At 44.8% G+C, this 26,232-nt stretch overlaps 3 protein-coding genes across 3 annotated transcripts; 2 read left to right on the forward strand and 1 right to left on the reverse strand.

The window, feature by feature from the left end:
• Nucleotides 1–3,495: 3,495 nt before the first annotated feature.
• Nucleotides 3,496–4,725, reverse strand: LOC103547909 (late cornified envelope protein 3D-like). Its single transcript, XM_008515404.2, has 2 exons — nt 4,598–4,725; nt 3,496–4,052 (listed from the first exon to the last, which is right to left on the reverse strand). The coding sequence occupies exon 2, from the start codon at nt 4,029–4,031 to the stop codon at nt 3,768–3,770; it is 264 nt and encodes an 87-aa protein (XP_008513626.1). The 5' UTR covers nt 4,032–4,052; nt 4,598–4,725; the 3' UTR covers nt 3,496–3,767.
• Nucleotides 4,726–9,293: 4,568 nt separating this feature from the next.
• LOC103547910 (late cornified envelope protein 3B-like) lies at nt 9,294–10,493 on the forward strand. The gene is made up of 2 exons (XM_070607223.1): nt 9,294–9,395; nt 9,938–10,493. Exon 2 carries the CDS (start codon nt 9,959–9,961, stop codon nt 10,220–10,222), a length of 264 nt encoding a protein of 87 aa, XP_070463324.1. The 5' UTR covers nt 9,294–9,395; nt 9,938–9,958; the 3' UTR covers nt 10,223–10,493.
• An 11,128-nt stretch (nt 10,494–21,621) lies between these two features.
• LOC103547911 (late cornified envelope protein 3B-like) lies at nt 21,622–22,318 on the forward strand. The gene has a single exon (XM_070607287.1). The coding sequence runs from the start codon at nt 21,787–21,789 to the stop codon at nt 22,048–22,050; it is 264 nt and encodes an 87-aa protein (XP_070463388.1). The 5' UTR covers nt 21,622–21,786; the 3' UTR covers nt 22,051–22,318.
• Nucleotides 22,319–26,232: the final 3,914 nt, after the last annotated feature.

The following is a 26,232-nucleotide window of genomic DNA, read 5'->3' on the forward strand; positions in this document are numbered from 1 at the left end:
ATTGGGAAAGAGGAAGGAAGGACAGCTTACTGGGCCAATTTAACTCAAAATCAATGAATGAGGAAACCATTGAATGAGGAGACCAATGACTGAGGAAACATTGGCCTGAAGCCTCTAAGTTGACACATAGTTTGTGTTGTATTTATTTTGCCCAGGCTCACTCACCTCCCACCAAGATGTCCTGCCAGCAGAACCAGCAACAGTGCCAGCCCCTCCCAAGTGCCCCACAAAGATCCCCACACAGTGTTTGCCTCCAGCCTCCTCTGGCTGTCCTCCAAGCTCCGGGGGCTGCTATGGCCCCAGCTCTGAGGACGGCTGCTGCCTGAGCCCCCACAGGCACTGCAGGTCCCCCCAACACCAGCACCAGAGCTCTGGCTCCTGTGACAGTGGCAGTGGTCAGCAGTCTGGGGGCTCCCACAGTGGCCAGAGCCCTGAGGGCTGCTGCTGACCTGGATCATGAGATTAGCAAAAACATTTGAAAGCTCCAAAATGAGTGGAACCGACCCCAGCTTGTGCATCCTGTTCCTGTCCCCTCTCTCTGTTTCTGAGATATTTCTTGAAGGTTTTCAAGTGCTCCCATGGAGGGTTGATCCTACTGCTCTCCAGGAACTCAGTGCTTCCCCTCACCTTCCTTACTTCCCTGTGAAAAAATAAAGCTTTCCTTTCACAGTGCAACCTCTGTCTAACATGGCCATTTCTTTGCCCCACCCAGGCTGCCCAACATTGGTTACAGAATCCTGTCTCAGGAACAGAAACATAGCAGCTCAGACTCCCCTCACCTCACAAGAGCCTTTGGAGGAGATTGTGTGTTAGGATGGAGGTCGGGTTAGGGAGAGGTGTTGGTGGGAACGAATTAGTGAAAGCCTTGAGTTTTCCTGTGTGAAATGAGATGTGATATGATCTCATGTTGGAATCCCCAGCGTCTGCTCATGGAGTTCCTGTAAGAATACTGTTCTGGGCTCTGTAAGAATACTGTATGACAGGGGTGAGACGGACAGAGAATCAGAAATGAGCAATGAAGAACAAGACCAAAGAGGATGGAGGAGGAGAATAGCCATTCAAATGAAGACTGAGAAAGAGAGGAGAGGGGTAGAGTATGAAAGGCGACGAATTTGAAACTGGGGCACAGAGGGAGAGACAGATTGAGAAAGTTCATAAACGAGGGGTTCTGGAGGGTGTGGGCTGGGCAGAAGATGCAGGAGGGATAGCTTGGGTCAATGGGAGAAGGTAATAGACAGGAGCGCTGCTCAGGAGTGGAGGAAATGGGGGTAGCAAAGATGCCCAGTGAGAGCAGAATCCTGCTCACACCAGGCTCAAATCACAGGAGGCCGTTCACTGGCAATCTTTGATTTTTCACTGAACTCAGTTTCCAGAGACACCCTTTGAGTGGAGGAAAACCTACTTCCTCCCCCTCCTCTGGTCCTGTGGTCCCTAAAACTTGCAGTGCAGGGCTGTTCTCTGGGACATAAAAAGAAGGGAAAACCCTGGGTTGCCTGGAAAAGGGCGAGTGGGTAGTGGAGTGGTACAAACCCACTGTCAGATGGCACTCAAGTGGAAAATCTTTATAAATCCACAAGTCAAAGACAAGGGCACAAGTCAGGAGTAAACAGAGCTCTGAAAAGCAAAGGAAATGAGCTTCATGGGAAGTCCAGACCCTTCAGAGTACCATCTTGGGAGCCCAGTCTGACATGTGGCAGAGAGGAAAAGAGGAAGATGAATACTGCTCCTCAGTTGCTGATATGCAGCTAGAATTTGACTGATGTGTCTCAGCTGCCATTCACCCCTGAAATACACAGGTCCCTATGGATTTGGGGCCAACCAGCACAGATTCATCAATGTTTGTGGCTTCGAATGCACAAACATAGCTGAGTGTGGGGTTTGCATGTTCTCAACTGAGGTCCCCAAATCTTTTCTGCACAGAGCTTGCCCATCCTTTTTCTTTTATTCTGTTATGTAATTAATTCTGACTTTTAAAGAATACTTTCCAAGAATGTCTTAAATGTCCAGGAGAAAGTAGCTCATCACATGGATTCCAAAGCCTGCTCGAGGATAATCCCCACATCTGTGGCCACTTCCTCGGGGAACCCCAACTCGGCAAGGTCAGTGATTTCACTGGCAGCCCATTTTGGGCTTCAACCTCCAATCAGGGTTCATGTTGATGCTTTTTGTTCCAGCTTCTTGAGAAATTATATGTCCAAGAATATTGGAGCAAAACTAATTTCCAGTTTATCACTTTTTAAAACACTTTTTAAAAAATGAAATAACAAAAAACTTATTTCTTTCAGATGAATTCCCAAAATATCACATAGGTTTTGTCCTCTGTCTAGAATTTTCACACTCAAACTCTGTTTTCTCTCAAAAATTTCATCTTGGATTGTACCCACAGTTATATGGTATATTTTCATCCTTGTGAAGTTATTTCAAGAACCATTATGGCTTGGATCTAACAGACCCCTGTTCTTTTGCACCATTATTTCAAAAATTTGGCAATTCAAGTGAAACAGCACTCTTGGTTCACATCGAGAATGACCATTTCAGTTTGGGGTATAGATAAACACTGCCCTATTCCAAAGCTGGGGCAGGAAAAGAATCCAATGTGACCATAACACAGCTATGTCTCTTTGATGCTGCTGAGTTTGAGAGGAAGCATTCAACAGACAAAAAATAAGGAAAATGAGTTCCATTCTATCTAAAATCTCTTGAGAGAAGTTTACAGGTATCTCCAGCTTCTTGAGAAATTATATGTCCAAGAATATTGGAGCAAAACTAATTTCCAGTTTATCACTTTTTAAAACACTTTTTAAAAAATGAAATAACAAAAAACTTATTTCTTTCAGATGAATTCCCAAAATATCACATAGGTTTTGTCCTCTGTCTAGAATTTTCACACTCAAACTCTGTTTGAGGGTGTAACCCTCTGAGACATTTCTCATGTCCTCTTTTTCTCAGTTCTTTGAGAGTTCAGAACTTCTCAGTGATGAATGCCCCATGCATTCTTTCTGGCAAAACCTTCAATTCCAGTTTCTTCAGAATTTACCAGCTTTCCACTCGGCTCTCTCTCTAAAGTCCATCATTCATAAGTTGACTTGATCTTCCTCCCTCAGATCTTTCTTTCTACCTCCATGCCCTCCATCATTTTTGGCCTCAATATTCTCAATTTCTGACCCTCTATACCACCCTCAACTAAGATTCTGATACATGACAACAGGGGGATTCTGATGTCAGACCCTTCCTCCTCACAGATTACACAAGAAAAGTCAAGTCTTCTGTTGAGAGTGTTCTCAGCAACTCTCCATGCTTACCTTTCCTCCCACCTTCCCAACCTCAAAGCTCCCACAAGACCCCTCTGTGTGAAGAAAAGTCTGACCCATTAATCTTCCATCCCCATGACAAGATTATTCCCTGGTGCTGACATGCTGGGCCCTCGGGAGCTGAGGTAGGGAAGCCCACTGCACAGCCTTGGGTGGAGCCATCAAAGGACAAGTGAGAGGCAGATGGTGTGAGACAAGACTTTATTTCTCTAAATGATCAGACACAGGTGATAACACTGTGAGGCACAGAGGAGGGGGAGCCCACAGACCCTTAGAAATACATGTGTGGAGCCTTCTGGGGAGAATTCACCCCGCCCCTGTGAACATCACAGCTGCTCAGCCCAAGAAAGGGAGATTAGGGTGTCTGAGAAAGGCTGCCTCAAGCTGAGGCTTTTCCTTGGCTCTTTGGATTCTTGTTTCCTCTAGAGTTGCTCATTTCAGAATCAGGAACCCAGGTCAGCAGCAGCCCCCAGAGCCCTGGCCACAGCCTGAGCCCCCAGACTGCTGACCACTGCCACGGTCACAGGAGTTGGAGCTCCGGCGCCGGCATCGGTGGGACCTGCGGCGCCCGTGGTGGCTCAGGCAGCAGCCGCCCTCGGAGCTTGGAGCACAGCCCGAGGAGGCTGGAGGTGAACACTGTGCGGGGCTCTTTGGGGGGCACTTGGGCGAGGGGCACTTGGGAGGGGGCTGGCACTGCTGCTGGTGCTGCTGGGAGGACATCTCGGTGGGAGGTGAGTGAGCCTGGATGGATTAAAGGAAATGTCAGTGCAAAACATTGAGGCCAGTGTCTCCTCTATGAGTGGTTTTATAAAGCCCTTCCTCCTAATACCAGCTGCTTCCTGAGCTGTGGCCTTCAGGAGAAAATGGGAACCACTCTCAAGTTAAGCTGACGCGGCAAGACATTTCCCTTACTCAGCCCTCCTTCCCAAACCAATGATGATACCTTCTAACTGGGCCCCAAGTCTCTCTGCCTCCATAGAAACATGGAAGAAAATATGCCCAAGTGGGTAATGACTCCTGGAGAATGTCTCTGGGCACGCGTGCATCTTTCAGGATAAAGAGTGGAGGGGATGCTGAGAGTCAGGGCTCTGGTGTGTCACAGACCTTGATGTTACAGACCACAGAGCTTCCTTACTCACTGTCCCCACACTGTCCCCAGCTGCCCTCCAAGGTCCTCTTCTTGCTGTCTCTACATCAGACACCTCTGCCTCCCCCTTCTTCACTATAGTCTGAGCTCATCTGCCCAACACTCCCAGCTGAGGTTCTGTCCCCTTCCAGACACTCACCGATGCAGAGGAGGCAGGAGAAGGCTGTTCCTGAGGAGGCTGTGGGTGAGGAACCTGGGGCAGGCGCCCTTTTATCCTGTGCTGGGTTTGTGATACACGGCCTGAGCATGCAGCTGCTTTCACAACCTGGGGAGGGTGACAGTGCCACACACTTCCTAATTGCCTCCCTCCAGTATCTTCCTGGACAGCAGACTAGAGTTCTATTAAAGTGGAACCAGGATATCCTTGTGACTGCCCAATTACTTCCCACTCCGATCTGCCCTGGACCTGCTGCTGCCCCTTTATTCATTCACTCACTTACATACCTTGACACAGGCTCTGTCCGTTTTACTTCACACAACAGTAATAATATACAGAGATATATGATACCATTCTTCCCTGAGTACCTCACAGCCTAAATGGACCATCACTTAGATGAGTAAATATATTGGGTCTGATGAGCTATTTGGTATCACAGAAGTGCTTACAAAGACCTCAAACCTAAGATTCCAGCTTTTGGAGGTCAATCCCCCATTACACTCCAAGTCTCAAAGGGTGGTAGAGCCTTTAGCTGTTCTTTGGAGTTGACAATTGGACAAGATCATCGTCCTGTGGGAGTGTGATGTCTGGAGTAAGGGATAAAAGTTTGGAGCCAGTTCTTGTCAAAGACAGAAAGGTTCCTAAGAGGACCTCTTTGTCCCCATATGGCACCATGGGGAGCAGCAGAGGAGTTAGAGTGAAGAAGGGACTTACAACTCTAGATGTGACAAGATTCATATTTGATATTATTAAGAAGGAGGAGGGGGCCAGTCCAGTGTCACAGCAGATAAGTTCACACGTTCTGCTTTGGCAGCTTGGGGTTTGCTGGTTCGGATCCCGGGTGCAGACCTATGCACTGCTTGTCAAGTCATACTGTGCCCGGTGTCCCACATAAAAAGTAGAGGAAATTGGACACGGATGTTAGCTCAGGGCCAGTCTTCCTTAGCAAAAAGAGAAGGATTGGCGGCAGACGTTAGCTCAGAACTAATCTTCCTCAAAAAAATAAAATAAAATAATTTTAAAAAAGAAGGAGGGGGAGGAGAAGTGGGAAGAGGCGGTGGAAGATGGGGAGAAGATCCAGTTCTTCACTGTGGCTCCATTGCGTCCTCATCTGCCTACCTGTGGGACATGTGCTATTGATTCTAACTCTGTAGAAGTTGATAGAAGGAAATGGCTCATGTGCTTGGAAGAGTTGAGGAAAAAGTGTGCAAATGATGGTAATGAACCATTTTTCAAAATGGCTGATAATTGTAAGGTTGACGATGCTGGAGGTGATACGTGTACCTCATTTGATAGCATAGGCCTCATAATGGCTAAGCTTTATGTAAACTGGATACTGTCTTCCCATTTGATTTAACTGTGGTGTTACGAATGTATTCCTCATCAAACTTGGTGTCAAATATGATAACAAAATATATTACATCATATTCACCAAAAAAATTTTCATTGGAACTTTAACCTTCACGTACTTAAATTTAATTGAATGAAATTAAATAAAACTTCATCATAGCTAATGTAATATATTACATTCTGATTTTCTGTAAGCCTAAAGGACTGGCTACCTGTTTTTAGATACAAATTAATAGTAAAGGCCACAGTTTCCTTTTTCTCTCCAATCTACAATTTACTCATTTTGAACTGGTGAGTCCAACAGTTCTTTCAAGTCATGTGTGTAAACCTGAATGGTCCTGGACATGGAGATGGGTGTCTGATGGTGGGCACAGGAGAGCTGGGCAGGTTTCCATGTCCTCTCTGCTTCAAAACAAGATCCCGCTTCCACTCCGGGTGTGCTTTCCCCCCGGTGTCGCAGGTAGGATGAACACTAAACAAATATTTATGTTTGTGATGACTGAGCCCTAAGGCAAACTGCAGGGGTTTGCAGGATGGACAGGAGGAGAACTGACTTTGTCTCAGGGTTCAAGCCTAGATGCAGAAAGGAAGAATTAGTTTTCTGTGAAATGTGGTTTTTCAGAAATAAGTCCAGAGGCCATTTTTAATCTCAAGGATAAGCGATTTTGAATTGCTGTGGGGCTATACCTTGTGTGTAACACATGCCCCCTGGTCAGTGCGGCTCAAACCATTCCAGAGCCTGTTAGCAGAAGTGCTTGCCACCTCCACCCCAAGTCCCTGTCTTAGTCCCTGTCTCCACATCCTGATGTTCTCATTCTTTTCCTCCCTGAGATGGAGCTCCTTCATCTCACACCATCCTCCTGGAAGCTGCCCCACCCCACAGTCCACCCTTTGCTTCTCAGAGCAGAGTTCACAATGAGCCTGAGGTGACAGAAGACACTTGAACATACAGCCCAGAGCATGAGGCGACTCCAAATATGCTGTAGTCCGAGGATGTCTTAGTAGGAATCTGGGACATCACATGGGGAAGAAATTTTCCTGGTTGGCCTACGATGAGGATTTTGTGGCCTAATTACACGTGTGTTAGCTCTGGAACAGGAAGCACTTTATCCAAGGCCCGGCTCCAGGGTGAGCCTTCTGAGCAAGGCATATTAGTAATAAATGAGCAAACAAAGAGACGAGGGTCAGCCCTTCTCCTGAGCAATTTATGACCGATGCTGTGAAGAGAGGAAAATGAGATGAGCAAGGCCGAATGTGGCGTGCTGGGGAGACACCTACTCCTGGAGTTCACAGCCTTTAGTTCTCTTGTTATCAGATTTCAGGTGCACAGATCTGGATTAACAATAATCCTTGGTTTGTATATATCCACATCATTGGTCCATGCAAAGCCCTCTTAGTTAATTTACCTTCTGCTTATCTGACTATATATTATTCAAATAACAAACACACAAAAATCAACCCTCAAGTGAAAACCAGAACTTTGATAGTAAGTTATAGGTACCTACTTACTTCTCCCACCTGCATTCCCCTGCCTGTCCCAGCTAATGTAACTACCATCCTGAATCTTATATTTATCATTCTTTGCTTTCTTTTTTATATATTTTTGTCACATTTATACTTATTCCTAAAAATCACTATTTAAAATTTTTTGTTATTTTTAAGTCAGATTTCTTGAGGTATATTTTACATACGGAAAAAAACACCCATTTAAGTGTACAATTCTATGAGCTTCAGGAGGAAGGGCTAGCAATAGGAGGCTCAAGTCCATGGGAGAAAAGACAGTGGATGATGTCCCTCTCCCAGTCACACTCCAAGATCAGGCTGAACCTTCAGAGGGGCCCCGAGTGTGATGTGAGCACCACTTCCGTTAGGCTGATCTCTTCTCTCTGTATTTTCATCCAGACCAGGACACCACTGGGCAATTACATTAGGACACCAGTTGTAAGTAGGAGGTCCCAGGTATATCAGGAGGCAGAGTAGCCTACTTTTGTGGTTTTGTCCAAGGCTAGCCTCATCCAACAAAGCTGAGGAAGACAGAAATGAGTTTCCAACTATTTTCTCCCTCTTCATCCTCACCACTGAGTCCGCGTGAAAAATAGTGTCCTTTTCATCACTCATGTTTTCCCCTTCTGACCCAGTGTCTAATTGTTGGATTCTCAATGATGTGAGAGAAATGGCCTCAAGGGGGTCAAGAACCTCTTCTGGAGACAGGAGGATGTCAGTGAGGGCGTAATTCCTTCCCCAACTGTCTCCACTTCTTCCATACTGAGCTAACACTCTGAAGGCCCACCACAAATCTTTCCTCCACAGGGTCTTGAAATAACTCATGGGATCTCTATGCTTTAGTGTGGGTGAGTTCTACAGTGAAGTGAGAAAAATGAAACTGTCCAAAGCAGGAAGCCAGTCGTATAGGTTTTAATGGTCATAAAAAAATAAGACACATTTCCTATAAAAAAAAAAAGACTTCATTCAAAGTATCATTTAATTAACTGTGTGTACTGCTTTACTACCTGCTTTTTACCAATTAACAATAGGCTATGAACATTTTTCTCTGTAAGAAAATATAAATCCATGATATATCATTGTAATTATAAAAATTATTCACATTATATATGGATTATTAGTTTATAGACCTAATTATGCATTTCTTTGACTATAGCTAGATAGTATAATAGATTCAAACATGCAAATAGTTTTGGGTCTGGATGAATTCACTAAAAAAACCATACACATTTTCAGTTCTAGTCAATTTGTTTATTTGCCCATCAGCACCTAATGTGGCTCTGCTCCTTTCATGAATGAAAACTCATGCTTCTCCCTGGGTACCACGAGTCATCCAAAGGGCTCACTTACCCCAGACAGAGCTCCACACCAGTCCCCCATCTCATTGCCAGGAGCTCAGGAGGCATAGTGGACTATATCTGAAGATCGTGGCCACTGGGGCAGCCTGGAGACATTGTACGCATTTAATTACATTTATCACTTGGAATTTGTTTTATGATTTATTCATTTGTCTGTTTGTGTATATGTCTTGGTAGACTGGTAAATGCAAGAACAGAATTCTTTCATAGACAAACTTGTCCCCAGGAAAGTACATGAGACAGAATCTGAACCAAGGCATGTGAGCTAAAAGAAGGAAGGATGGAAAGGAAAGGGTCAGGCTCACAGACGGCCCCAGGCAGAGGTATGTGGACAGTCACCATGCTTCCTGGTTGAATCTCATTAGTTGGACATTGTGCAAGTGCCCAAGAAAAAGGAGGGAAGCCTAGTGCCAGGGGTGTGCCAGACTGTCACCCTCTCCCTGATTGGGAAACCAGCAGCATGCGTGGGCATGCATCATGAACCCAGAACAGGATAAAAGGGATCCTGCCCTGGGCTCTTCATCCACAGCCTCCTCAGGAACGAGCCACTCCTGCCTCCTCTGCATCCGGTGAGTGTCTGAGGGGAAGGGACTCTAGCTAAGATGCCGGGAAAGAACCCCAAGGTCATAGCTGAGGAGAGGGAAACAAAGGGATCTGGAATGAAATCCCAGAAATAGGACTGCAAAGAGGGCAGCAAGGAGGGAAGTGAGGGCCAGGAAGCAGTCCCTGTGGGCTGTGACAGGAATTCTGGGAACTACAAAGGCCACAGAAACGCATGATTCCTTCCCTTGATCTTTCTATTCACATCCACACATGTTTCCTGTGACATCCATCCTTCAGAAAGCTTTCTGCAAATGCTGCATCCCCTGTGTGTTTCCTTTAAGATGCAAAACGCTGGATGCCCACTTAGATTGGCAGCACTGGGTGCTGGGTGGAGAGCAAAGGTGGAGCCATCTTGCATGATCAAACTAACTCCACATCAGTTTCCCACCCCTCCTGCAGCCTTGGCTCAGGGAGAAGCTGGTCTTAGAAGCGAGGGGTCCAGGAAACCAAGAGTGAGGAGATATTGAACTGTGGACTCTCAACTGACAGGGGCTTCTGCTTTGTCCAGGCTCACTCACCTCCCGCCGAGATGTCCTCCCAGCAGCACCAGCAGCAGTGCCAGCCCCCTCCCAAGTGCCCCTCGCCCAAGTGCCCCCCAAAGAGCCCCGCACAGTGTTCACCTCCAGCCTCCTCGGGCTGTGCTCCAAGCTCCGAGGGCGGCTGCTGCCTGAGCCACCACGGGCGCCGCAGGTCCCACCGATGCCGGCGCCGGAGCTCCAACTCCTGTGACCGTGGCAGTGGTCAGCAGTCCGGGGACTCCAGCTGTGGCCAGGGCTCTGGGGGCTGCTGCTGACCTGGGCTCCTGACGCTGAGATGAACAACTCCAGAGGAAACAAGAATCCAAAGGGTCAAGGAAAAGCCCAGCCTGACACATCCTTTCCCAGATACAACATCCTCCCTTTCCCAGCCTGAGCTGGGGATGTTCCATGGAGGACTTGGAGCTCTCTCCGGAAGGCTCTTTCTGTCCTATGTCCAGGATCTCACAGTTCCCCCACCCCCTGCATGTGCAATGATTGGCAGGGCCTGTGCTTGACTGTGAAAAATAAAGCTTCTCTTCCTCGTTATCACGGGCAGTCCACGTGTCACTTCACTCTGTCCCTCCCCAGGTGGCTGGATGTGTGCCCCTCCATCTGCCCCTCAGGTGCAGCACTGCCCTAGAGAGGATGCAGAATCCTAGGCTTAGACTAGAAAAAATAGAGGTCTGCCAGTCTTTTTATGCTGGACTGGGAGGCAGTGGGTGAGAGGAGGAGATTGAATGGGGGGCCTATAACCATCACTAAAAGGAAGGACTTTTCTTATGAAATGTAAGGTGGGGGTTCCTCTCACAATGGGCTCCCCACGCTCCTATGAGGAGCTGCTATTTGCTTGTTGTACTGTTTCTGGCATCCCCATTGAGAAACAGAGAATGTGTGGCAGGCAATTATCTTCTCAGAAAATAGGAAGAATTGGGCATCTCTCAACCAGGGGAATCTGTCCCTCCAAGGGACATTTGTAAATATCTAGACACATTTTTGGTTGTTTGTAGATGCTGAGGCTGGAGGGTATAATCCTACTGGCATCTAGTGGATAGGGGCCAGGGATGCAGCTAAACATGCCACAAAACACCGAACAGTCCCCACCCCATTACAGAGAATGCTCTGGACTGAAATGCCAAAGTTGAAAATCCTAAGAGTAGAATAAAGAGGCAGGAAGAGGAAGGGATGGCATCAGGAAGGAGAGATAACTCCATCTGCTCATCTGCTCAACAAAAATCCCAGAGAAAGCTGGGGGTGGGGGCAGAGGAGGGGAAGAGAATTAGTTGAAGCTAAAGAAGTTGTGGGTTAGAGGGAGGGACAGGGCTGAGAGCTTAGGAAATGCGACAATGTGGAGAGTGTGGATTAGGAGACACTTAGGAAAAAGGGAAGGGAGCATAAGAAGTGTTTCTAAGATTATAGATCTTTGGTATAATTATAACATCAAAAACTTAGTGCTTATCATATACTAGGAACCCCTAAGTGACTGAAATGAACTCATTTAATTTTCTAAACAACCTAGAAGGTAGGTGCTCTTAATAACCCCATTTTACAAATGGGAAAACTAAGGATCCAGACAGTTTTGTACCATGACCAAGTCCACACAGCCAGAAAGTGGTTCAGCCATCAGACTGTGGAGGCCATGCTCTCGGTTACCGTCACTTGGCACCCCTTGAGACTTTTCAAGAGATCTTTGAAACAATTAGTTTTTTTCACTTAATATTTATTTAGACCTGTTTAACTTTGTGTTTTGTTCTTATTTTTGTTTTGTTTTTTAAAAGCTATAGAGCTAAGAACCAAACCATGTGAGTGATAACTTTGTTAGACTTTTTTTAATTTACTTCCTCATATTTAGGACCTAAAATATGAAACTCATCTGCCCCCCTAGGTGGAAATCATCTGGTTAGAGATTCACCTCACTCTGCCTGCCAGAGGTGAAATACTGGCGTAAAGGAGCAGTGCAGTCAAGGCATCCGGACGGTTCTTAGAATAAGTCAAAGGGACATCATGGAGCCTGAACTAAATTCAAATTGAAAACTAGGGAGAAATCAGTGTGGGGCTGGAGATACCAAGGAAAAACAGAATCCTGTGTAGTACTTTGGGAGTTCATTGAATCAAATATATGTTTTTTTATTCTTGGAGAATATCAAACTATTTACTTTCACTTTAACATCTAAGGACTCAGAGTTTCTAAAATCTTTGTGATTTAATAAAGAAAAAGGCTCCCAAGGAGTTTGCTGTGAGACACTCTGAGCATATATGATCTACTCTCCAGTGCAGCACAATTCTCTATGGTAGGAACCACAGCTGCCATGTTTGGATCTATCACCACGAGCTACTTGTCACTCAAAACCTGAGAAATTCCTGGGCAGCACTCCTCCATGGGACCAAAACAGTGGAGACTCATGGTGGAAATATGCCTCAAAAAACATTCAGGATAAGTAGGCTTGGCTGAGAGGTCAGAGTCACTGCCACGTATGTGAGCCCTTACTCTGCTTCACATGAAGGAAGGTTGGTGGACCCAGAGCCATAAAACTTGCAAATCTGGACAGAACCACAACACTTCTCCTGGAACTGAGGACCACTGAGTGCAGAGTTCCTGGAATGCCCTGTTATACCATATTTGAGCATCTCAGAGTGGGCAGCCACAACTGTAGGCCTTCCTGTAGCAGAAGAAACAGACACATTTCCTTTTAATAATGTTTTATTGAAACTATCATTTTTAATTACATGTGTGATATAAAATATTTGCCCTATCCTTAAGCATGCTTTTATCTCAGAGGAAAATACAGTGTTATAGTAAAATCTAGAGTTACAGTAAAATGAATGACAATTCTATAGAGCTGATTTAAATGAAATTTCCACAGAAATTAGTCAGTCACATCAATTGCGTCACGTCAAGCATACATATTAACATTACCACATCTATCAAATGCTATTCACCTACCAATTAGAATTCACCTTTCAGCAAAATTCCCCCTGTTATCTCAGCCTAGATGAATCACCTCTTTCTCTTGAGCTCCTCTTGAAACTCAGAAACATAGAGTGAGTGATGTATTGACACACCATTCATTAAATGTAGGTTAGTCTCTTACTTCCACCTCTGATTTCAACTATAATAATCTGTGGTCGATTGTCCTCTCATAACTTTATAGCCTTTTCTCTCCCCCAATACCTCTACCTTCAGACAGCTGTCACCTGAAAAAGCAAAGAAACAAAACCAGGAATATTTAATTCTATAATCAGTGCTTTTAACGTGTCACTCTGGTCTCTTCTATCAGCCACATTCTGCCCTCAAACACCAGCTTTGACACCTCCCTCTTTGCAGGGACCCATCTGCCTCCTGGTTTCACCAGATCCTCTCAGTGTTCCCACCTGAACCAGCTGCCGTGTGCAGGTCAAGGCACTCATCCCATTGGTCCTGCTGCACACCCAACGTCAGTCCCTACAGACATCTGACCTCATCTCAACCACCCGCACGTGACACCAAATGAACACACCAAGGCAACAGGAGACTGATACCAACAGCTCTTGCCTAAGCCGGGGATTCCCCACACTTATTTATTACAGCACTCATCACCTTGTGTCATAATTATCTCACTACCTGTCTGTCTGCACCACTACGCTATGAGCTATTTCACCAGGACTGTATCTTATTTATTTATGATTCCCCGTATCTGTCACAATGCCTAGTGTGCACTATCAGTTTGTTTCTTGTAAAGAATAAAAGAAAAACAGGATGGAAAGAATGAATGAACAAGGAAAGAGTGGGAGAGAGGGAGGGAAGGAAGAAAACAAGCCCACAAGAAGCTTAAGGAATAGGTGTTTGGACAGTCTTGGGGCATCCCAGATCCCTCCTCTTAGAAAAGCTTACTCTCTCTCCCCCTTCCCTCTCTGCTACCATGACCCTGCAGCCTATAACTGATTGACACAGGGCCTGGTGACAAGGTCCTATCCAGACTCTCTATGAGCCAGAACTGTCCATGACATCTACATCTTTCCTCAAGGTGTTCAGACAGATACTGTCTGAGCACCAAGCATCAGTCACTATAGTCTTCTCCTGCTCAGGCCCAGGCAAAGGTCCTTCAGTCCCTGGTATGTCACAGCTGAGGAACTGGAGGTAAGATTTGGAGGAGAGGATGGCAAGAATTGAGACTAGAGAAGTCAGCCAGTTCCTGATTGGCCAGAAACTGGTACTGCCTGCCAAAACAATGTGTTTGTTCTGTGAGCAATAGGTAGGCAAAGCAACAAGTAATCCCATTCTCCAACCTCCAATTCTTTATGCTCTACCTCATATGATCCAATCTTCTCAAAGCTTGATATACATTAGAATCACCTGGGGAGATATAAAAAATCCAGATGCTTAGGCTGTACTTCAGGTCAACTCAATCAGTCTTTGGGGGTGGAGCTCAGAGTTCAGTATTTTTTTAGAAGCTTCTCAGATGATTCCACTGCGCAGCCAAAATTGAGAATCTCTAATGAAGATCTCAGTTCTCCCCAGAAATTTCACCCTCCATGACCTCCAAAAACCCATCTTTTCCCCACTGCCCATCCCCAATTCTACTTCCTAAATACTCTTTGGCTCCTGTGTTTGACTTTGTAAAATAATGAAACTTCCTTCAACTCCACCTGCCAACTCTAAGCCTCTCCTGACAACTCAAACTCTTCTGGCTGTTGGATGATTCAGCCCATTCATCAGCTCTTCCAGGTGGCAACTGACCTACAGTGAGTGCTGCAGCCCAACTCAAGGGTCAAAAGAGAAAAGAGATCAGATTATAGACCTCCCACAATGGCTTATAAAACCTGAAGCGTTGGAGGGTGACATGGGGTTTGGAAACACAAAACTCTCCAGTGTTGTATCTGAAGCCGTTCACATTTTTTATCACAAAACCTGATTTTATAGAGTGATGATTATTAACTACAGGAATGAATGTTTTCCTAAATGTACTTTGGGAAATATGACATCACTTATGAAACTGAGTACTGATTTATTTATTGGCTGATAGTGGAAAGGTAGGAGGACCCAAGAGAGATCCTTGGTTCAAAAATCTTCCAGGGGCCTTTTAACAAGTTTATTAAAGAGTCTGAACACAGTAGGGTGTAAATAGGACTTTTTCCCCTCCAGTCACTGCCTTCTACTGTGCTACACTGGCTCTCCTTGGATGCTATGGCAGATGTGTCCCATAACTTTCCAGCCATCTTCAAGGATTCAGAGATTAGCCCATACTGTTGAGCTGAATATAGCTCAGTATAAGAATCTTAACTCCTCCCCTTTTCCCAGTACAGTCCAACCCTCTTCTAAGGGACTGCAGTGGGAAAGAGATGTGTTCAGTTCTGTCATTCCTCCTTCACCTCCTTCTCTACCCTGTGGGTTCCCTTTCTCATCATGTGTGTTGGGACTGGGATGAGGGAAATGGGAAGGAGGTAAACACTTCATAACTGATTGATACTGCATGTGTCTCTTGATGGCTGCTTCCCATCTGGGCTGAATGCCCATGAGGGCTCTCAAGTGTCTGGTTCTTTAGGGAGTCTTTCAAGGAGGTATTCTCATAGCACCATAACCTGATACGGAATGTTTGAACTCTTTAGACACTCCCCGAAACCCCCATTCCCATTGGTACAAGCCAGAATGTCTTGATGCTAAGGTCTTTCACCCTGCCAGCCATACTCCTAGCAAGACCCGGGCATTACAGCTCATGCCTAGCTGACTTCCAAACTGTCCAATTGGCTCAGAGAAACTCATGAACTCTGGCCATATCAAATAGTGGTGGGATGGCTGCTTCTCCTTTTCTCTACTCTCCTTCCTATTTTCTATTTCCAATTCTTTTTCCGCCCTCTAGAATAACCACCGAGAAATATTCAGCAAGTCCAATGATGAAACTGAGATATGAAATTTCAGTCTCTTGTGCTTTTCAGGCATCTCTAAATTCTAAAATTTTTCCCCTTGAGATTTCTATCACTTTTCTTCTAGTGGAGGGTAGGAGGACTAAACTGTCCCCCTCCCGATGTGAAATATAAAGGAAAAGCCACAGCATTCTATCCTACTTTGAAAACTTCTCATCTCTTTTTTAGCCTCAAAATCATATATTCTATAGTAGGAGGTAGAGTAATGGCAGCAGGGTTCCTCCAACCTCTCTTTACAAGGTGGAGGGTTCTTAGTTTCTATTGTTTACAAGTGGGGAGTTGTTCTTGTCAAACCTCAATAAAACAGGAAAAGATTAATTTAACTTCCTCATACAGTCTGAATACACATGGATGCATCTCAGTGGTCATGACAACAGTATATATCTCAAAATGATAAACTTTGTTGGATGAGGATTTTGTGGCCCAGATAAGAAATTAAGGACAAATGTTTTCAAGTAAGAACACAAAGTTGGGAATGGTGGAGCAAGGCTCTCTAAAATTCTGCTTCTGCATAAAAGCATCTAGAAAGCTTGCAAAAATTGCCCAAATCAACTTTTGCAAAACTCTGAAAATTAACAAAGAACTTTCAAAAAATATTAGAAGTGTCCATTCCAGAAAAGCGGTAGGAACAGTGAACTTTGTGATATTTTAACCTTCCCTATTCCCATCCCCCGTCCCCAGATCCATAGCAGCCTTGAAAATCAAAATTCTAGTAACCACTGGGGAGAATAGAATAGGTCTGGAATTTGCAAAAGCCCCATCCACAGAGAATTGTCATTTTCTGATCTATACGGAAATTCTCTGGAAATCCCAACTAGCAAAGCTTATCTTTATTCCACCTAACTCAGACCTCACTCACTGCAAACAGGTTTTACCCCAGAGTGTTTGTCAAAAACAATTAGTGACAACTGTTTAACATCACAGAACAGTTGGGCAAGCCAGAAACTGACCAAAAACCTTAAATGGAAAAACTAGGCATGAGATGCCCATCAGAGCTTTGAAAAGCTCTGACATATTGCTGGGAGTCTAAGAGACCATCTAGATATACAGAGTGGTATACAACCCTGGAAAGACCTGGGAAAACACTAACATCTTGCCTTTGACTGAACTTGAAGTTCTGCATAAGCAGCAATTGAAACCTAAGACAGAATTGTAATCTGCCTTCTGAAGTCTTAAAAACATGGCCAGAGTCAGCCCTGATGGCCTAGTGGTTAAAGTTAATCTTGCTCTGCTTTGGAGGCCCAGGTTTGGTTCCTGGGCATGGAACCACATCACTCATCTGTCAGTAGCCATGCTGTGGCAGCAGCTCTCATAGAAGAACCAGAAGGACTTACAACTAGAATATACAACTATGTACTGGGGCTTTGGGGAGGAAAAAGAGAGAGAGACAGGAAGATTGACAACAAATGTTAGCTCAGGGAAAATCTTTCCCAGCAAAAAAATAATAATAATAATAATACAAAAAAAACATGGCCAAATATGTACACAGAAGATCAATAAGGAAATACAAGACTTGAACAGCTCTATAAACCAATTAGACCTAACAGACATCTTGTTGACCACTCCGACTACAATAGCACAATACACATTTTTCTGAAGTGCACATGGAACATTCTGCAGATAGACCATTTTTTAGGCCACAAAGAAATATCACTAAATTTAAAAAGATTGAAATTATACAAAATATGTTCTCTAATCACAGTGGAATAAAACTAGAATTCAATAAAAGAAGGAAAACTGGAAAATTCAGAAACATGTGGAAATTAAACAGCACACTCTTAAACAGCCAATAGTTCAAAGGAGAAATCACAAGGGAACTTAAAAAAATACTTTGAGATGAATTGAAATGAAAGCACAACATACTTTTAAAATGTATAGGATATGGCAAAAGGGCTACTCAGAAGGACATACATAGCTGTAATTATCTATATTGAAAAAGAAAAAAATCTCAAATCAATAATCTAATCTTCTATTTAAGACACTAGAAAAAGAAGAGAAAAACAAACCTAAAGCAGAAGGAGGGAAATAATAAAGATTAAGTTAATAGTTGCATTATTCTTAATAATCAAAAAGTGGAAATAATCCAAATGTCTGTCAATTGATAAATGGATAAACAAATGTAGCATATCCATAAAGTAGAATAGTATTCAGCCATACAAGGGAATGAAGTACTGATACACGTTACAACATGGATGAACCTTGAAAACAATAGGCTCAGGGCCTGCCCCATGGCTGAGTGGTTGAGTTCGTGCTCTCGGCTGCGGTGGCCCAGGGTTTCACTGGTTCAGATCCTGGGCGTGGACATGGCGCCACTCGTCAGACCACGTTGAGGTGGCGTCCCACGTGTCATGACTGGAGGGACCCACAACTAAAATATACAACTATGTACCGGGGGGATTTGGGGAGAAAAAGCAGAAAGAAAAAAGAAAGAAAAAGATTGGCAACAGTTGTTAGCTCAGGCGCCAATCTTTAAGAAAAAAAAAAATTAGGCTAAGTGAAAGAAGCCAACACAAAGGCTCATATATTGTATGATCCCATTTACAAGAAATATCTAGAATTGGCAAGTCCACAGAGGCAAAAATCAGCTTAGTGGTTGGCAGAGGAACAGTGAAGAAGGAGGAGTGACTGCTAATGGTTACAAGTTTCCTTTTGGGGTGATAAAAATGTTCTGGAATTAGACAGTGATGATGGTTGCACAACTTTGGGAATATACCAGAAATCACCAAATTTTACACTTTAAAAGTGTGGAATTTATGGTAAATTGCATCTCGACAACAATAAAAAGGTGGCATTTTCCTCTCTCTCCTCTCATCCTACCTAAGTATGACTCAGATGAGTGTTCCCAAGTACACTCATCTGAGTCATACTTTTGGTGACAGGTGACAGGAGACTCTTGAACTGACAATTAACTCTGACGGGTTGGGAAAAAAAGATTCATCATTGGTGTATAAGCTCCGTGGCCTAATTAAAATGAATCCAAGGAGGTAAACCTGAGAGGCTGAATGCCTGCTCCATAATGCCAGTTAGCATTAATAAGTCAAAAATTCCCCCTAAGATCACCCATGTATACCAATCTCTGTGTTTCTTCTAGAATCTCTGGATCATGGGATGCCTACTTTCCTGGGGATTGGACTGGCAGTGATGACCCTTGTAGAGTTACTCTCATACTACCTGCATGTCTGGGGAAGGGCAGCTCCTTCTCCTGAATTAAAGGCTAGGACTAGGATGTTGAGCCATTCAAGACCGATAGGTAGGAATGGAGCTGAGGGAAGCCAAACAGAAGATGACTTGTACTTCAAGAAGAACAGAGAAAGCTCCCCACGGATAGTTTCTGAATGCTTTGAATTTGGAACTTGCCAAAACTATGATTGGGGTTGCTTTTCAACCGTTGCCCCCATATGACTGAAGATTTCACCCACTTGACCCAAATGGCTTCCATCTCTGCTTCTGGAGAATCACAAAATATGTAAAATAAGTGTTTACAGTTCTGCAGGGATCTGAACCCTCAGACTTGTTGAGACAAGACTCAGCCCCAAGCATCCCCCTGGAAACAGTTGTCATTCCTCCCTTGATGTTTGCCGCCTGTGTTAGGCTGTTAGCTCCCTAAGAGCAGAGACGGGGTTTCCCTTCTTCCCTAGTATATTCTCAGGATGGTCCACGGGGCCTGGCCCATGGTACACACTCCACAGAAACATTTTGAATAAAGATATATGGACTTAAGTGAGAGAAAACTCCAGGAAGGGTGAATATGGATGACAATAAGGAAGACAGGGGCTCAGGCCAAATGTTAAGCTTGTGGAAGTGGGTGGGTTCTCCTACCAGGATCACAGACCAGAGACCAGATGGACTTGGCATGAGGCCCAGAGTTCCATGGAAGTGTTCATTTCACAGAACTCTGCCCTTCCCCTCATCTGGCACTCTCTGAGGCTTAGCAGCACTGGCAAAGCTGGTGAATACAGGGTCATGTTGTCACCACTCCACTTCCGTCCTCAGCCTTACCACCCAGTGTAATAGAAAGACATTCCTTTTCCTGAATAGTATACCTGGTGGGACACCCAACAATGTTAGGATAATGGCCACTGAGTTTGAAATGAAACTGAGGGGGTAAATGCTTCACTCACCCTCTTCCAGGTTTACCATCCTGAGCCACCATTTTCTCTGACCCAGAGCAATTCATTTTTCCACAAATATCTCTAAAGAAAGAACTTATGAAATCTCTATGTTTCAAAGAGGATGACTTAGAAAGTGGAACAATATAAAAGGAAATTAAACCCCCTTATAAAATCATTTTTTTCTCTAAAAACAGGTAGCCAGTCATATAGGCTTTAATATTCATAGAAAAATGAAACACACTTACCATAAAAGTGTTTTACTTAAATGAACATGTATATTGTTTTAATCAGTTATAAATTGCTATAATCAGTTATAAATAGGTCATGAATATTTTTCCATGTCATAAAACATAAATAACATAATTGAATAGGGAAATCTTTAATTTAAATAAGAGTATTAAATTTTGATTGTTGATAGTTATTTTTCTTTGAAAATGTGGTATAACGAATGGCAAATTCAAGTGAGAAAAGTCTTCAGTTTACATAAATAGATCATACTCAAATTTCACATATTGTCAGGTTTTCTACTCATTAAACATTAACTCAGCTCTATGACCCTCTTTCCCAGGAACCCTATGTTTAGGTTCCTGGGTGCCACAAGATCTTCTTAGGGCCCCTGGTTAGCCCAGACAGGGTCTCAGCTCTATTCCTCCATTTTTCACCTGCTCATCTCATTGCCAACAGCTCAAGGGAACAGTAACTAATTACATCTTCATGTGCCAGGGTGCTCTGGGTTATGTGTAGGGTGGAGGAAGGCTAACACCAAAGACCATGACCTCAAGTCTGAAGATGTTATGCACAGTTGTATTATAACCTTTAGCACTTGATATTTAATTGTATATTTACAAATGTGTGTGCATTAGTATTTCTCTCTCTCCTTCCTGACAGGTTGTGAGGTACCCAAGAACAGAAAAATGACATCTTCATCCATGTATGCTTAGTTCCCAACAAGGCCCTTGGGCGGTACGTGTGTTAAAGATTGTGAGCTGAATGAATGATGCAAGGAAGGTGAATGGCAACCCCCAGTAGGCCTGAGTGAGATGAAGGTAGTCAGTCATCAAAACTTCCTGGTTCCCACTTGTCAGACATCTTGGTAAGTTCACAGGAAGACGACGAATGGAAAGTCAGTCCTGGGGGTGTGTCAGGCTGTCACCCTCCTTCAGGCTGTGAAAGCAGCAGCATGCTCAGGCCATACATCACAAACTCAACACAAGATAAAAGGACTCCTGTCCTGGGCTCCTCAGGAACAGTCTTCTGCCTCCTCGTATCTGGTAAGTGTCTGGGAGGGGAAGGGACTCTAGCTGAGATGCTGGAAAGGATCACTAAGGTCACAGCTGAAGAGAGGGGAACAGAGGAGTCTGGAATGAAATCCCAGAAAAGGGGCCACAGAGAGGGTAGTAAGGGGAGAAGTGAGGGCCAGGACGGAGCCCTTATGGGATGTGACAGAAATTCTGGGACATACATGGCCACAGGAAGTCAAGATTCCTTCCCCTGTTCTTTCTATTTGTGTGAACACACATTTCATCCATCCTTCAGAAAACTTTCCCCAAACAGGTGCATCCCCTATGTGTTTCCTTTAAGATACAAAACCCTAGATGCCCACTTAGATTGGCAGCACTGGGTGCTGGGTGGAGAGCAAAGGTGGAGCCATCTTGCATGATCAAACTAACTCCACATCAGTTTCCCACCCCTCCTGCAGCCTTGGCTCAGGGAGAAGCTGGTCTTAGAAGCGAGGGGTCCAGGAAACCAAGAGTGAGGAGATATTGAACTGTGGACTCTCAACTGACAGGGGCTTCTGCTTTGTCCAGGCTCACTCACCTCCCGCCGAGATGTCCTCCCAGCAGCACCAGCAGCAGTGCCAGCCCCCTCCCAAGTGCCCCTCGCCCAAGTGCCCCCCAAAGAGCCCCGCACAGTGTTCACCTCCAGCCTCCTCGGGCTGTGCTCCAAGCTCCGAGGGCGGCTGCTGCCTGAGCCACCATGGGCGCCGCAGGTCCCACCGATGCCGGCGCCGGAGCTCCAACTCCTGTGACCGTGGCAGTGGTCAGCAGTCCGGGGACTCCAGCTGTGGCCAGGGCTCTGGGGGCTGCTGCTGACCTGGGCTCCTGATGCTGAGATGAACAACTCCAGAGGAAACAAGAATCCAAAGGGTCAAGGAAAAGCCCAGCCTGACACATCCTTTCCCAGATACAACATCCTCCCTTTCCCAGCCTGAGCTGGGGATGTTCCATGGAGGACTTGGAGCTCTCTCCGGAAGGCTCTTTCTGTCCTATGTCCAGGATCTCACAGTTCCCCCACCCCCTGCATGTGCAATGATTGGCAGGGCCTGTGCTTGACTGTGAAAAATAAAGCTTCTCTTCCTCATTACCATGGGCAGCCGACCTGTCACTTCACTCTATCCCTCCCCTCAGTTCCTTGATCAACAAATCCAGCTCTAGGGGAAGAACTTTAGATCTGGACCAGGAAAAAACAGCAGATCAGTTTCCCCTGCACACATAGAAGGGCTGTGGAGTTTTTAGCTGGAATGGCGACTGAGAGAAGTGTGAGAGTTGTATGGGTTTGAAGCCCTGCCACTCTCAGTGACTTTCTCTGTGAAACCTGAGTGGGTGTTGATACAACCTGGGAACTGCCAGTGTGTGATGTGATACTTTTATTTTATTTTGATAAGCTATTTCTGTGTCTAATGAAGAAACAGAGAATCGTGAGGCAAAGAAAGAAAACAGGCAGAGGAAGGAGAAGGCGAAAGATGGAGGAAGGAGATGTGAACCTGAGGAAGGCAGGTTGACTCAGTGGACTCTGAGAAAACGCAGGGAGAGAGATGAAAGGCGAGAGAAGTATTTAAATTAATAAGGTCCAGGGGGAACAACATGGGTTGGAATTTAGTTGAGGAGATGAGTGGAGTGCGGGAAATGATAATTTTAGGAAAGAGAAAATGAGAAGTGTTGCTGGAATCATAAGTGGATGTTATCTAAGGAGCAAACATTTATTAAATTGTGAACTTTACCATGAACTTCAATAAAAGTCCATGTTTGGACCTAAATTGTGAAACTTAGATGCTCCTGAGGTTGAAATAATGTTCCTACACGTGAGCCGAGAGTAACGTCTCACATTGCCAGAAAGCCAGAGAAATGTCAGAGAGCTCAAGCTAGAGTCAAATTGCAAACAGTAAGTGACATTGATGTTAGGGACTGAGCAGAGCAAGCAGGAGGGAAATAACTGTGGATAATCTTATAAGTTCACTAAGTTAAAAAAACGATTTATCAAACCTGGAAATTAATTATTAAAATTTTGAGATCAAAAAGACCTTGAGAGGAGTTTAATACCAGACGTACACCAACCGTATCCAAAAAAACAAGAAACAATTCCTTGAAGTAGGAGTCACAGCTCTAGCTGTTAGTCTAAGTGTGATCTGAAATCACCAGAGATCCCTCAGCCAGGGTCAAAAACAACATGAGTCCCAGTGAAGAGGATGACAGGCCTGGCTCCTAGGGAAGAGCTTTGCCTCGCCTCATAGGGCCTGCCAAACCTTGAATGCAAGGTGTGAGGACTGTCGACACAGAGACCCAACAATTCTGTGCAGACCTGACATGGTATTCCACAGGATGGACAAATCTGGAGAGTTAGAACATGCCATCTGACAGGGCCTTTAGAAAAAGACTTGGAGGCTCAGAAATCCCCTAAACTGCCACTTTGAATAACCGACAGAGTTATGACTGTGGTTGAATCGAATCTGAGTGAAGAGAAAAAGGAGCAGTGTCAACTGAGAAAGCTCCTGGTTAGGACACCAAAGAGCTCTTGGGAAGCTAGAAGTAATAAAAGAACATCTTAAAAGTGGAGCCCAAAAGGGGAGATCCCAGTAGTGAAGAAAAATAGATTCCCCAAATCTCATCAGGGTAACATCAAGTCCTTGCCTTGGACCCATTTATTCACTCAACACATTTTCATTGAGCATCTATTATGTGCTCAGTTCTAGACACTAAGGATACAGCAGGGAATCAGAGGGATAAATTTCTCCTCTCGAGATCTTACGTTCACATGGGTCTATAGGCGACAGCCCCCAATTTTACATGAAATTCAGACAGTGAAACACAGTAGCTCTCTCTTCAGTTGGCCTCCCCTCCCCTGGGGGTGAGGACATTGTGTCAGTTCAATAAACCCAGAGAAGACACCTAGCTTGGGCAAAACACTGAGGCTTTGAGATAGTGTCTTGGAGGTGACAAAAAAGGACATTGAGTGTTAGCTTCCACATCAAAAGACAGCAGCCAAGAAAGGAGAAGGGACAAATTGTTAACACTAATGGGACAATGTTAGTGCACACACAAACCTCTGTCCTCACGCCCCACCCAGTCTCCCTCCTCACTCCAGAGCCCAGGGAAACCACATCTCCCAGGGGTGCTCTTTCTTCCCATGAATGTCACTTATTTGATCACCTACAAGGGGATGGCTACACCTATAGGCCTTCCTGTGAAAGGATAACCAGACACATAATCTTCATCAATGTTTATAAAAAACAATAATGCTTTGCCCATCATTGTAATTAATGTTTGTGATTTAAAAGATTTGTGCCATTCTTAAATGTAATGTTTCAGAGAGCAATGCATCTCTAATGTTGTAATAAAAGGTGATGGAAAAATACTACACAGCGTACACAATTGTAATTTCCCAAATCCTTGGTCAACCACTGATACTCAGGTGTTCACAAGCCTCGCCATTATCACCCTCATCATCACTGCGCCCATTAAGTATGATTCATAGCTCAGCTAATTTCCCTTAGCCACCCCAGTCAGTTTGAATCACTCCCTCCCCAAACTATTCCTGGAGCTCTTGGAATAAACATCACAGCCATTAAGATACTGACACAATGGCCCTCAGATGTATCTTAATTTACAAACCATGCCACAGCAGATTCTATAGATTTCTTGTCTTTATCTCTGATTTTACTCCCCGCATGCTTGGTCCATTGTACCTCCATTACTTTATGGCTTTTTCTTTCCCCAGACATCATCTGTTAACTGGAGAAGCAGGAATTCAAGTTTAGGAATGTCTGACTCCAAATGAAAGCTTAAGAAGCCCATTATTCTGCCCCCTGTTCTGTCTCAGATCCCTCCAGTGCCCCCTCAGGTCCATTCCCCCTCAGCACCAGCATTATTTCTTCCTCCTGGGAAGGACCCCCCGGGTTCTGAGCTCCTCTTGGTATGACCATTTAGGCTGGCTGCCCATAGACAGACCAAGGATCTATACCTCTGCTCTTGCCACTTGTCCAAGTACCGTTCTCACAAGCCAGAGACCTCATCCCATCTATCAGCCCCAAGTGATAGCAGGTGATGACATCTAGCCAACCTCTCCCTCAGAGTCACTGTAGGCAAAAGGGAACTGAGCTCCAAAGACTCTGACCTGGGCCCTGAGGACTTCCCACACATGCGTGTTATGGCACTGACCACATTGGATCAAGATTATTTTATTACTTATCTGTCTGCCCCATTATACCGTGAGCTACTCAAGAATGGGGACCAAATCTTATTCATTTCTGAATTGCCTGTGTACAGCAGAATGCATGATGTGCCACCGTGTTGGTGCAACACACCCTGTTTGAATACTTGAGAAAATGGATGGATGGATGAGTGAAAGAATGAAAAACTTAAAATGACTATGGGAAAGCTGAGGCACAGGTATTCGAAGAGCCTTGTGACTTTCCCCACAGGAAAAGTCTTTCCACCTGCCCAGGAAGATACCAAGGACCTAGGGATGGAGATTACAAGAAGCTGAATCAGCTCAAAATATGGTAAAGAAGGAAGGGAGGGAAGGAGAGAGAAAGAAAGTACAGAAGGAAGGAACAGAGGGAAGGAGGGCGGGAGGGGGAGAATATAGAGTGAAAGAAAGGTAAGAAATGACAGGCTCACAGAAAGTTTAAAGGATGGGTGTTTGGACAGTTTGGGGGCTCCCTGCCATCAGAAAAGCTCCTGCTCCCTCTCCCCCTTCCCTCCCAACCACCATGACATGGAAGCCCATGGTGAGTGGTGTGGAGAGCTCCACACCTCCCTGTGATGCCTGTGTCTCTGCCAGGGTGCCAGGAGGACCCCGAGAACCCAGGATCAGTCATTAAGTTGTCCTTCCTGCTCAGAGTGCAGGCATAAGTCCTCCAGGACTTTCGTGTGCCCACCTTCCTCCCTGCAGTCAGAATGTGTAAGAGATTGTAGGAAAATATGCTGCTTGGAGGAACCGGAGTTGAGAAATGAAGGTAGGAGTTGAGGCAGAGAGATTTCGGGTAATTCTGTGGA

The sequence above is a fragment of the Equus przewalskii genome, unplaced genomic scaffold, assembly GCF_037783145.1.
Source record: "Equus przewalskii isolate Varuska unplaced genomic scaffold, EquPr2 ChrUn-10, whole genome shotgun sequence".
Lineage (NCBI taxonomy): Eukaryota > Metazoa > Chordata > Mammalia > Perissodactyla > Equidae > Equus > Equus przewalskii.